This window comes from Geotrypetes seraphini, chromosome 16 (genome assembly GCF_902459505.1).
Source record: "Geotrypetes seraphini chromosome 16, aGeoSer1.1, whole genome shotgun sequence".
Lineage (NCBI taxonomy): Eukaryota > Metazoa > Chordata > Amphibia > Gymnophiona > Dermophiidae > Geotrypetes > Geotrypetes seraphini.
In genome coordinates this window covers 32,081,470-32,095,351 of record NC_047099.1, presented here as the reverse complement: position 1 = coordinate 32,095,351, position 13,882 = coordinate 32,081,470, and the positions used below count along the sequence as shown (strand labels likewise).

Here is a 13,882-nt window from a genome sequence, read left to right as displayed (position 1 = left end):
ACTGACTCTCCCCCCTCATCCCCTAAAGCAGGAGCGGCAGCGCTGCCTCTTGCTAGCCGGCCACTGCCGCACCCATTTTAGAGGGCAAAGGGGGGAGGGTCAGTCAGGAAGTGCTAGTGTCCAGCTTCCCCCCTGGCCTCCTGTGCACCATTTACCTAATATCAACAGCCTGCAGAGAAGATCGCTGGTGCTAGCGATCTTTGCAAGCTGCCATAGGTCTTTGGAGCTGTTTCCTCTTCTGCGGTCCTGTGTCCCTCCTCTGATGTCAGAGGCAGGATCGCGACAAAGGAAACAGCTCCGAAGACCTATGGCAGCTTGCAAAGATCGCTAGCACCAGCGATCTTCTCTGTAGGCTGCTGATATTAGGTAAATGGTACGTGGGAGGCCAGGGGGAACATGCAGGCCTTCGGGGGGATGGGGTGGCACAGGCCTTCAGGGATGGGATACAGGCCTTCGGGGTGGGGGTGGGGGGTGGGGCAGGCCTTTAAGTAGTGGTGGCACAGGCCTTCAGGAGTGGGATGCAGGGCTTCGGGGGGTGGGGGGTGCAGGCCTTCAGGGGAGGTGGGCTTTGTTGTAGAAGTACATGGAGGGAGGGATGGAAGGAGGGTTCAAAGAGACGTACATATGCCAGACTTTGTGGGGGGAAGAAATAATGGATCTAAAAACAGGAGAGGGAGAGAGATGGTGGACAATGGAATTTAGGGAGGAAAGAAACATAAAGGGAGAGAAGTTGGACACAAGGGATGGTGTGGAGGGGGAGATAGAGATACTGGATAGGAGGGTAGTTGAGAAAAAGTGGGTGTCTGGATGGAGACAAAAAAAAAAGGAAAGATGCCAGATCTCCGGGGAAGGGAAGAGAAACGGAAGGGGAGGACAGAGATAGAAGATGGATGGTTAGCACGGAGAAAGAAAGAGACCCTGGCAAACAAGTTATCAGAAGACAACCAGTGTCTGGGACCAACAAGATTTGAATAATGACCAGCCAACAAAAGGTAGAAAAAATAATTTTATTTTCTATTTTGTGATTACAATATGTCAGATTTGAAATGGGTATCCTGCCAGAGCTGGTGTTAGACCACAAACATGAGCTAGGATTTAACAGAGAGAGGAAAAGTCTTTTTTGTTTGTTTATTAAATCGAATCGGAAAATCGATTCAGTAGGCTGAATTGAATCGAATCAAAAATTTTTTTCTTGAATCGGGCAGCATTAGTTCAGAATAGCGTTGCTGAAAAAGAAAAGAAAATGAATTAGGTAAGACATAATTCTTTATTGAAGTGAGGGGCAGGTTGGCTGGCTTTGGTGTAAAAAAGTATGGTTGCTTTTATTCTCTACTGAATGTCTCCTCTTTCTCTTTGTAGGTCCCAGAGGAAATGCAGGATAAGGAGTTTGCTGTGATTCTTCAGGATGAACCACTTCAGCCACTAGCACTAGTCCCTTTAACTGAAGAAGAGCAGGTAAAGATGATGGCATAGGTTGTAAAGTACAAGATTGATTCCCCCCCCCCCCCCCGATTGGGAATTTTCCTCTATTCATGGGTCATAGCTCTCATCCAATGAGTAGAAGTCTAATGATTCTTAATTTTGTTTTTCATCCCTACAAAAATCAAATGAACATGTTCTCATAACAACTATGGAGTTAGTTTTCGCAGTGAAATGGTGAGGACAGTTTTTTCAATTGCTATTACCTGGGTAATTAAATAGTCATCTAGATAAAATTAACCTTTGAAAATTGCCTTCCTTTTGGTAAAAGTATTGGCATTAGTAATATGTGGGAACTTCATTTGCAACTTTGTATGCTTTACTGTGCCAACTTTGTAGTTGCAAAGCCTGTTTCTACAAGAATACCTGTGGCATTGGCTGGTTCCTGAAAGAAGTTTTGATGCATGAGAGAGAAAGTGAGTTGAGTGAGCAGAGGAGATATGTTTCTGTTGTCAAGTAGAATTGTGTCAGGCACAGAAGTGGACGATTCCATTGCTAGGAAGTTAAAACTACCAGAGCTCACAGCTGAATGTAAAGTTCTGAGCATATGCAGTAGTCTCCTCAACCCTTTCAGTTGTGTTTTTTCTGCATTGATTCAACAACAAAGCTCTCCTATAAATTAAGAGGTTTTTCTCTTTGTACTCTCAAATATATTTTTTATTTGGAAAATTGCAGTATACAATCTTAAACATAATTTCATACTATAGTCTTCATAGGTTGAATCACACAGAACAAAAAGAAATTAAAAAAAAAAATGACAACCCCAAACCTATCAACATTATTTCAGTGCAATAGGTGTGTCATTCTGGACAAGTGGGTTATCTTTCCATGCCTGCGAGCCTCTGCAGAAGGAATCCACTCCAGATTTTTTTCTATAACCTTCCTACTTCACTGAGAGCTCTACTGCCACCTACAGTTTTTCCTTTCTGCACATGAGCCGGAAGGATTGTTTCTGTTCTACTCTGCTCATTATGTTATTTGAAAGTTCCTAGGATTTCATGACCTGGAATAGCATTTCCAGTTCTCGGCCTTGCCCTTTGCCTGGCCACAGTTCCCCGCACATTCACCAAAGTGATGGTGGTGGCAGCCCAACCACAAAGAATGGGTCTGTAGGTGCATCCCTACCTGGATGATCCGGGCCCCCTCATCGCCTGAGGGTTGGTGCACAGTAGATCGGGTAATATGAGTCTTAGAGGGTCTGGGTTGGATTGTAAGAAAGAGCCATTTGTTTCCGACACAGTCCTTGGAGTACCTGGGTGTCTTGTTTGACATGGCTGCAGGCTGTGTCTGTTGTCCAGAGGCATGGAAGCCAGAAGCCAGTTCTGTCAGCGTGGGACTTTCTTCAAGTTCTAGGTTCAGTGGAGGTTACAATAGATGTGGTTCCTTGGGTGAGGGCCCAAATGCACCCTCTCCAGCATGTGTTATGCATGCGTTATGCATTTGTCGCCGCAGACAGACTCGTTAAAGAAGTCTCTACCTTGGATGCTGTAGGTCCGGATTGATGGCTCTTTCTTCAGTCCATTACCAAGGACATGCCCCTTCGGATAGCATCTTGAGTGGTTGTAATGACGGATGCCAGTCTCCTCGGATAGGGAGCTCATTGCAGCTGTCGACCAATTCAAGGGTGTTGGTCACCCACTCACAGGAAGTGGTCGATTAACTTGCTGGAACTTTATGGCTGGCTTTGCTGAAACTAGAGAAGACATAAGAATAGCCAAAGGTCCATGAAGCTCAGTTGTCCGTTCTCATAGTGGCCAATCCAGGTCACTAGTACCAGGCCAAAACCTAAAGAGTAGTAACATTCCATGCTACCAATCCAGGGCAAGCAGTGGTTTGCACCATGTCTTTCTCAATAACAGACTATGGCCTTTTCCTCCAGGAAATTGTCCAAACTCTACTCTCTGTGATGTATGGCGCAGGGAGTGGTCTCTTCTCATGCTTCCCTGCCTAACATCTTAGTGTTCTTGCAGGATGACCTGGACAGGGGCCTGGCATGGTCTTCTCTCCGGGTTCAACTTGCGGCCCTGTCAGCCTTTGGTGAGTTATTATAGGGTCAGTGTCTGACTGCCATTCCTGATGTCATTCGCTTCTTGCGAGCGGCCAAGTTGCTCAATCCTCCCTTGCGACCGTCTGTTCCCTCTTGGGATTTGAATCTGGTTCTGTCCAGGCTGGTACGTCCCCCGTTTGAGGCTTTGGGTGCCTGCTTATTTAAAGACCTTACTCTTAAGGCGGTCTTTTTGGTGGCTATTACTTCTGCTAGACGTGTTTCGGAGCTGCAGGCTCTCTCTTGTAGGTCTCCCTTCCTGGAGTTTTTCTAGGGAACGAGTCATGTTACGGTCTGTTCCTTCCTTTCTGCCAAAGGTAGTTTCTCCTTTTAAGTCACTCAGTCGGTGGTCCTCTTGGTGCTAGATAGTTGGGAGGGTTCTTCTGAGCAGAAACAGTTGTGCAAATTGAATGTTGGTCAGATCCTTCAGGCCTGCGTGCGGAGGACCCAGGAGATCAAAAATCAGATCATCTTTTTGTTCTTCTAGAGGGTCCTCGTAAGGGGGATGGCGCTTCCAAGGCTTCCATTGTACGTTGGATCAAGGAGACTATTGCTTTTGCTTACCTTCTTCAGAAAAAGCCTCTTGCGGAATTTCTCAAGGCTCATTCCACTCAGGGTCAGGCTGCTGGTGCCTCCAGTGGATATTTGTATTGTTGCTGTTTGGTCTTCCTTGCATTCATTTGCTAGACACTACCTTGTGGATGTTCAGGTGCGTTGGGACGCGGTGTTCGGTGAGTGTGTTCTGGTGTCGGCCCTTCAGGGGTCCCACCCATGATGGGGACTGCTTTGGTACGTCCCGCTTGTAAGATTAACCTATGCCGGTCTGGAGAGTTGCTAAAGAAGGGAGAAATTAGGGTCTTAACTGCTAATTTACTTTTTTTTAGCCTCTTCAGACCTGCATAGGACCCCACCCTGTCTATTGTCGTGTTCTTGCGTATAGATTTAAATTTTTTGGTTGGTTTCTAGTATTTTTTTAGGGCCAGAGAGATTAGAACAGCGGCTGTGGCTTGGCTGGTGTAGCTGGCGAGCTGTGGGGACCTTTGCTATTTGCATTTGTTCCTGTTTTTATTAGTTGTTACTCCTTTTGGAGTCTTGTTTGTTTTTCTGTTTATAGTTAGTTCTGCTTGGCTATTCATCAGACTGAGGTAATTAGGGAGGAGTCATATGATATGTTCTATTCCAAAGTTTTGTCAGTCTCCACCTGCTAGTCGTGATGAGATATAACCCGCTTGTAAGATTAACCTATGCTGGTCTGGAGAGGGTAAAAGAAAGTAAATTAGCAGGTAAGAACCTAATTTCTCCTTTATTCCTATTTCCTTTTCTACTTTACTCCTTGACTCCTTATGGTGTCTCTCTCACCTATACTTGCTCGCCTGCCCTTTGAGGTTGTCTCTCTCTCTCTTTCTTTCTTTCTCTTTCCTTTTCTCTTTTTCTCTTTCTTTCTGTTTCTCTTTCCTTTTCTCTCTTTCTTTCTTTCTTTCTTGAAGAACATAAGAAGTTGCCTCCACTGGGTCAGACCAGAGGTCCATCGCGCCCAGCAGTCCGCACCTGCGGCGACCCATCAGGTCCATGACCTGTCAGGTTTTTTTTATTTAGCCCTATATCCCCTTATTTTTCTATCTATATTCTTTCTATAACCTATCTACCTCTATCTGTACCCCCCAACCCCCTATCCTTCAGGAATCTATCCAATCCCTCTTTGAATCCCCTTAGTGTACTCTGCCTGATCACATCCTCTGGGAGCGTGTTCCATGTGTCCACAACCCGCTGAGTGAAGAAGAACCTCCTGGCGTTAGTTCTAAACCTGCCCCCTTTCAGTTTCTCAGAGTGCCCCCTTGTACTTGTGGTTCCCTGTAGTCTGAAGAATCGTTCCTTGTCTACCTTCTCTATGCCTTTCATGATCTTGAAAGTTTCTATCATGTCTCCTCTAAGTCTCCGCTTCTCCAGGGAGAAGAGCCCCAGCTTGTCCAGCCTGTCAGCGTATGAACAGCCTTCCATACCTTTTATCATTTTTGTCGCTCTTCTCTGGACCCGCTCAAGTATCGCCATGTCCTTCTTGAGGTACGGCGACCAATACTGGACACAGTATTCCAGATGCGGGCGCACCATCGCTCGATACAGCGGCATGATGACTTCCTTCGTCCTGGTTGCGATACCCTTCTTAATGATGCCCAGCATTCTGTTTGCTTTCTTTGAGGCCGCCGCACATTGTGCCGATGATTTCATTGTTGTATCTACCAGTACACCCAAGTCTCTTTCAAGCTTACTCTCTCCCAGTAATGTTCCCCCCATTTTGTAGCTGAACATCGAGTTCCTTTTCCCTATATGCATGACCTTGCATTTCTCTATGTTAAAGCACATTTGCCCACTCTTCCAGTTTGCTTAGATCCCTTTGCAGGTCTTTGCACTCCTCTGCGGTTCTAACCCTGCTGCAGAGTTTGGTGTCATCCGCAAATTTTATAACTTCACACTTCGTTCCCGTTTCCAGGTCATTTATAAATATATTGAAAAGCAGCGGTCCCAGCACCGACCCCTGCGGGACACCGCTCGTGATCCTCTGCCAGTCCGAGTATTGGCCCTTCACTCCAACCCTTTGTTTTCTACTTGCCAACCGGTGTCTGATCCATCTGTGTACATCCCCTCCCACCCTGTGGTTCCACAGCTTCTTAAGTAGCCGCTCATGGGGTACTTTGTCGAAGGCTTTTTGGAAGTCGAGGTAAATGATATCTACGGATTCCCCTTTGTCCATCTGGATGTTTATCCTTTCGAAAAAGTGCAGTAAGTTTGTTTGGCACGATCTTCCCTTACAGAAGCCATGTTGGCTCGTTTTCAGTTGTCCATTTCTTTCTATGTGTTTGCAGATGCTGTCCTTTATCAGTGCTTCCATCATCTTACCCGGAACTGAAGTCAAGCTCACTGGTCTGTAGTTCCCCGGGTCACCCCTCAATCCCTTTTTGAACATAGGCGTGACATTTGCTAGTTTCCAGTCCTCCGGTATCTCCCCAGTCCTCAAGGATAGATTACAAATTTGTTGGAGTGTTTCAGCTATTTCATTCCTCAGTTCTTTTAGTACCCTTGGGTGGATTCGTCCGGGCCCGGTGATTTGTCGCTTTTCAGTCTATCCTTTTTTTTCTTTCTGCCTCTCTTTTTCTTTCTGCTCTCTGTTTCTCTTTCTGTCTCTTTCTTTCTGCTGTCTGTCTCTGTCTTTCTTTCTGTCTGTCTCTCTTTCTTTCTTTCTGCTGTCTCTTTCTGCCTCTGTCTTTCTTTCTGTCTGTCTGTCTCTTTCTGCCTTTTTCTGTCTGTCTCTGTCTTTCTTTTTCTCTTTCACTTGAATAGGACAATATACACTTCTTCCTCTGTATTTGCAGTTTCAGCAATCGCAATTTCGATTATTCACAATTTTTTGCGTGCTGACTCCTTCCCCCAAATTACATCATCCATGAGCACAGTACAGTACCTATAAAAATTTTGGCATGTTTTTCCAAGCACTTGATTCAGAGAAAATCACTGCTTACCAGATATCAAGGCTTTTATAGCATTTTGAATTCTGCACCCTGACCTCCCACTTAACTCCCCAACTCCCTCCTCAGGTTGCTTCCATCCCTGGTGATAGAACAGCAGTTTCCTAGGCAACTACCTGCTCCCACACACGTCAGTGGTTTGTGTATGACATCAGATCTAGGTGTCAGTTGCCTGCCCGGGGTGATTACATGGCAGGCAATGGCAAAAGGCGGTGTATCCGGGAGGAGGTGGTTAAAGTGTTGGGAGACAGAAGTGAAACATGAGGCTGGCAGAGGTAGATTGGTGCGGTGACAATTTCAACCTGAGGCTCTGTGCCGGGAGTCAGGCAGCGACTGCTACTTATTCTCCTCACTGCCGCGAGGAGCCTGGGTTTAGCCCATGCGAGACATGGCAACCTTTAACCCTATGCAAATAAGCGAACCCTCGTCTCGTGTGGGTTAACCCCATTATGTGCACCACTTTTCTGCCCAGTGCCTGAGTCTTTCTGCCCTCTGGAGCCTGCTAGCATAAAATATATATACGTTGCTGTTATTTGCAGTTTTTCCGTATTCACAATCCCCAATCATTGCGAATACGGAGGGAGAAGTGTATATGCCTTTTGAGGGGAGACTTCTATTGGTGCCCATCCACAGTAACCATTATCTCTTTCTCTCTCTGAAAGATCCCACATGTCGATCCCAAGCCCTCTTGAATTCAGACACAGTCTCTGTTTCCACCACCTCTTCCGGGAAACTGTTCCACACATCTACCATCCTTTCCGTAAAAAAGTATTTCCTCAGATTACTCCGGAGCCTATCACCTCTTAATTTCATCCTATGCCCTCTCATTGCAGAGTTTCCTTTCAAATGAAAGAGAATTGACTCGTGCATATTTATATTACGCAGGTATTTAAATGTTTCTCAAGAAAAATTATATAATACAAAATTTAATCACAAAATATGAAAAAATGTTATTAGCCAAGTGATGGTGACACTCACTCGAAAAACATTTCCTTAAAGTGGAGAAAGAGCCTCAACTTCATTTAATATTTAGACGACAACCCACTGGGTTTCCAGCCGTTCAACGTATGTATCATAAGCAAAATACTCCACAAATATCAAAATGCAATTTTCAAAACGGGATATACTTCCACCACTGTGCATAGGAAAATAGGGAAAAAGGACAAGAAACCATGTTGAACTTATCTTCACATCATGATGCCAATCTCCTAAAACATTGTGCTCCAACCCAGCATGCCGATCTTTCTGCTATAGCATCAGACTTACAGCGTTGTGAAGAAAAGCAGTTCTACTTTCCAACAAGGCTCTTGTTTCACCAACTAGTGACTGCATCAGGGAAAATTTCCTAAAAGCTCTTGCTCTCTCCAACTCCGTGCACTGTTTTATGTTAAAATAACGCCCAGATTTTAGCCCCACTACTCATGACGTCACTTCCGCTGAGACCAGAAGAAAAGAAAAAAAACTAATAAAACGCACACCATTCAATTTTCTGATTCAGCCCCTTAGGCCAGACTTCCTAAATGGATTGAACTCTGGGATAGAGTTAAGTGTGTGGCTCAAACAGAAGTTCACAGTGATGCTATGGTAGACTACAGTAAGAAAGAAATAATTCCACGTGGGCTACGGATGATAAAGGTTTTTGTGGAGCGCTGGAACAGTATTCTGAATCAGTGTTCCTTAGACCTGATATTGTTGATAATTCAGATGTCTCAAGAAAAATTAAAAGTGGAGACAGAATTAATTTGAGAAAGAGGTTGAGGAGTTGAAGAAGGAACCAGATTTTCAGCAGCAATTTCAAGATTTACAAAGTAAAGTGGACAAATTTAAAGAAGAATTAAGATTGAAGAAATATAAAAAAATACCAGAGATGAAAAGGACTACACTGAGGGATTTGTGTACAAATGGATGTGGACGAATGACGATGGAATAAATCCAACAGGGGGATGACTACAACTAAATCATCTGGAAGTAGTGATGACAGCAGTAGAACTTCAGGATTGAAGTCTTCTCTTTTTCAAAAAAAAAAAAAAAAAAAAAAACAATTCAGAAGAGGCTTTTGGAAGCAGTCACTTCAAGGGGCCCAGTCACAAGGTCAGGCCGGAATGTTCACAAGGAATGATTAATTTGTTCTCCAGACAATTGTCTGAACAAGAACTGTCCTTGTTGAACAAAGGCCTTTCCTTTGTCCCTTTAAAGCACATATGTCAATCACAAGGCCTGTGGGGCGAATTCAGCCCACATGGCCTTTTTATGTGGCCCGCGACTATGCTCCAGAACTTCCCCTTCTCACAGCCCAGCATGTCCCTCCTCCCGCGCCAGTCTGATGTCACTGTCACGCCGGAAAATCTGCCGGCTTCGGCAGTGTTGTCCATGGCTCCCTTTCCTGCCTTCTGTCTGCTGAAACTCAGGCAGAAACAGGAAGTTGTATGCCATTGGAGACAGACCACGGCAGGCGAAAAGCAGGAGGGGGAACCACTTATAACACTGCCAGATCGCTGAGGCTAGCAGATTCCTCGGCTTGGCGCCGACGTTGGACCAGCGCTGGAGGGAAAGGCATGCTGAGCTGTGAGGAGAGAGGGACTGGCATTGGAGGGAAAGGCATGCTGGGCTGTCAGGAGAGAGGGACCAACGCTAGAGGGAAAGGCAAGCTGGGCTGTGAAGAGAGCGATATGAAGGGAGAGAGATTGGATCAGGGGTAGTGTGGAGAAAGAGGGAAAAATATGCCAAGAAACATTGCTACTGAACATGAAGACGTCCACACATCAGTGACCACCTGCTCAGTCTGGGACAATTGCCAGCAACCTAATCAATGGACTGAAGTATGCAGATGACTGTACCTCCAACATATTAGATGGAACCACAGAAGATGCCCATATGGGTCCGACTCCAGGCGAGGCCTGGGCAAACAGGAGAGATTTGCCAGCAGGCCATTAGAAGGGATGTGTCTACCACCAGACTATACTACTCAGAACCAGTCATGCTGAAGGGTGAGTCCATAATCACAACACATGCCACAGAAACTGCAGTGCCAAACTGAAATCTTTGTGTTACAGTTTTCCCGAGGTCACATGTGACCGGAAGAGCACTATGGAAACTTTGGTGAAGCCAATTACAAAGTATGAAGTGACAAGAGAACTTCACTCCAATGATTTTGCCACTAGCTGCAGAGCGTGGAGATTACTGGCTGCCAGGCTGGAGGAGGTAGTCTTGAAGAGAGAACCGTTGGAAAGAGAAAGGGAGAAATGGTGGACCTGGGGAGAGGGAGGGAGGCAGGAAGACAGGGAGAGATGGGATGGGGGGCAGTTGGGAAGAAAAAGGGAGAGAAGTTGGATCTGGAGATGGAAGGGAGGGAGAAATGTTAGGCCTGGGGGTGGAAGGGAGAGAAAGGTGCACAATCTTTTTTTTCTCCTTCCATCTCATTGTTCAGCATCAAGGGGGGAGGGAAGAACAACAGAAAAGAGAGGGAGCAAAATGTTGGATTAAGAGGAGAGAGGAGGAGAGGAAATAGGAGGCTGAGAAAGGAGTGAGATGGGAAATGGGAGAGCTCCAGAATAAGAGAAGATGGAAAATTGATAGGTAGCTGAACATTTAAAAAGGAGAAGTATGCGAAAGAGGGTGAGATTTGAGTGGACAGAGGCAGAAAAGAAAAAAGGAGAAAAATTGGAAGGGAGAAATCAATATGTTGGAGACCGGGACTGGAGCAAGGGAGAAGAGGAGAAACAAATGGACAGCAGACACTGGAAAGAGAATTAGAAGATAGACAATATCAGAAAGAGAAACTGGGACTAAAAGCAAAATGACCAGCCAACAAAAGGTAGAAAAAATAATTTTATTTTCTATTTTGTGATTACAATATGTCAGATTTGAAATATGTATCCTGCCAGAGTTGTTGTTAGACAGCAAGCGTGAGCTAGGACCTAAAAGAGAGGAAGAGTCTTTTTTTATTTATTTTGTAGCCGGCGTGGGGTTGGAGAGGTTGTATCCCTATACTTCTAAGACTAACCTCCTCCTTTGCTGGCATGCAGTGTTGGTTTTGGGGACGGTGATTGATCCGACGCTCACAGAAGTCCTGTGAGCGTTGGAGCAGCCGCTGGGGCCCACGCTGTGCGTCAGCAAAAGGAGGGGGTAAGTATTTTAATAAAAAAATCCGGCCCGCGAATTAGCCTGTGTTTTAGATTTTGGCCCCTTATGTGATTTGAGTTTGACGCCCCTTCTTTAAAGAACTAAGATCTATTCAATTTGCAAGCTGATTTGGAGAAATTCTTCAGAACTCTTCAACTGAAATTTTTCTTTTCTGATAGTGAACCACGATTGGACAGATCTGTAGTCCATGAGAAGTACGTGAATTCCTCCAGGTAACATGGATCCTGTTTTGGCTGGGTTCAGGGCTTTGGTATACAAGGAGTTGTTGGAACTTGAAAGTGTGAAGCACCCCCAGAAGCAGAATGTATCAGTTACTGAACATAAAATTTAGAAAATGACTCCTGCATTGTCATAAGAAAAGCTGACAAGGGGGTAGGGGTAGTTGTATGGGATAAAACTGAATATTTTCAGGAGGCTTACTCACAATTAAATAATACCAATATATATTTACGACTGGAGGAGGATCCGTCTGATGCCATTTTTTCTGAATTTCTGGGCATTATTAATGATGGTAAGGTGTCTGGTTGTGTGACTAGTGCTGAATATAAATTTTTGACCTTTCAACGTTTTAAGGTCCCTATCATGTACTTTTTACCAAAAGTTCATAAGGAATTGCTGCGACCACCAGGGCGGCCTATTGTGTCAGCCCGTGGCTCCCTGCTTGAAAGAATATGTAAATATATGGACACTTTCTTACAGCCTTTAATGACCACTATTCCCTCGTTCCTGCTCGATACAACAGAATTTTTACAGTGTTTGGAATCACATAGCCAAGAAGGAAATTCATTCCTTATGGTCACACTAGATGTGAAATCATTATATACATGTATTCCTCAAGATGAGGCCCTCCAGGTGGTAAAGGAAGCCCTGGATGATCGTTCTCGTCCTCATCAGGTTCCGACTGAGATTCTGGTTGCTTTAACGACAATAGCTATGTCCAAAAATTATTTCATTTTTGACAACACGTTTTTCCAGCAAAAGTCGGGTGTTGCAATGGGGTCGTCTTTCGCCCATCAATTGCGAACCCCTCTATGGCCAAGTTTGAGAACAATTAGATATACTCCTCACAATTTATTGGCCATATTAAAATCTGGAAGAGGTTCATTGATGACATTTTTTCTACTTTGGGATTCCACTCATGAGCAGTTGGTCAGTTTTTTACAGTATTTGAATGCGTATCACCCAACAGTTCAGTTTGAAACGCAAAGTAGTCTACAAGAAATTTTTGGATGTCAAGATTACTCAGATGAATGGGAAGTTTTTGACATCAATTTTTATTAAACCCTCAGATAGGAATATGCTATTGCGTTATACAAGTATTCACCTGAGCATATTGAAAAATAACTTACCAGTATCCCAGTTTTTCTGATATAGACGTGTGTGCCATTCCTCAGAGGAGTATATTGAACAAGTTAAATTTTTGAAAGCTAAATATGAAGAGCGGGGCTATCCTAGGACTGTGATTTTGAGGGCTTACAAACGGGCTAGGTATAATTCTCGGGATCAGCTGTTATAATATAAGACTAAAACAGAGGATACTAAGTCAATCGCATGCGTGTGTGATTTTCTACAATTTCACAATGACTGTGAAGAAAAAGTAAAAATCTCTGGCCCATGTTACAAACTAAGAATAAATGTCCGACTTTGGAATGTAAAATAGCTTTTTCCTGTAACAGAAATATTAAAGATCTTCTTAGCCCATCTGATGTATGGTCTTAACACTGAAGGGAGGAGGGTGGGTTTATTTTGCTGTAGGCAAATTACAGCTTGTTCTTTAATGAAGGTGACCAGGTCTGCATTCCAGGCAGAAAAATATGGACTATGACATTTGCAGCCACCTGTGAGACCATAGGTGTGGTGTATGCTATTATTTGTCCGTGGTTACACCGCACAGAGCTTGAAGATCTCCAATATTACTCACAAGAGGCAGGTGGATGAGTTGACTCGTCACTGTGCAGAGCATCAGCATTCCTTTAATGAGTTCGGTCTTTTGTGCTTGATCACATACCAGTGACAATGGAGGGTAGATGTGAAGACAAGGTTATACCAGAGAGAACAGCGATTTTATTTTTTTTTCTTGGACACAGTCTGGCCTAAGGGGCTGAATCAGAAAATTGAATGGTGCGCGTTTTATTAGTTTTTTCTTTTCTTCTTTTTTGTCTTTTGGTCTCAGCGAAAGTTATGTCATGAGTAGCGGGGCTAAAATCTGGGCATCATTTTGGAGTCAAACAGTACACGGAGTTGGAGAGAGCAAGAGGTTTTTGGAAATTTTCCCTGATGCAGCCACTAGTTGGCGAAACAAGAGCCTTGTTGGAAAGTAGAACTGCTTTTCATCACCACAACGCTGTGAGGACGCTATAGCAGAAAGATCGGCATGCTGGGTTGGAGCACAATGTTTTGGGAGATCGACATCATGATGTGAAGATAAGTTCAACATTGTTTCTTATCCTTTTTCCTGTGCACAGTGGTGGGAGTTTATTCCATTTTGAAAATTGCATTTTAATATTTGTGGAGTTTTTTTTGCCTATGATACATACGTTGAACGGCTGGAAACCCAGTGGGTTGCCGTCTAAATATTTAATGAGTTTGTGGCTTTTTCTCCACTTTAAGTAAATGTTTTTTCAGTGGGTGTCGCCATCACTTGGCTAATAACATTTTTTCCATATTTTGTATTTAAACTTCTTTATCATATCTC

General features: G+C 44.2%; 1 protein-coding gene across 11 annotated transcripts in view; it reads left to right on the top strand.

Moving 5' to 3' along the window:
- GIGYF1 (GRB10 interacting GYF protein 1) overlaps positions 1-13,882 on the top strand; it is a 332,123-nt gene that overhangs the window by 120,661 nt on the left and 197,580 nt on the right. For 10 of the 11 annotated variants that reach the window (XM_033924367.1, XM_033924371.1, XM_033924372.1 and 7 more), the window contains one exon: positions 1,360-1,455. In XM_033924367.1, coding sequence (XP_033780258.1) covers positions 1,360-1,455 — 96 coding nt within the window. Of the gene's footprint in view, positions 1-1,359; positions 1,456-11,345; positions 11,400-13,882 lie in introns of those variants that run through there. The other variant, XM_033924370.1, reaches the window with a different exon arrangement.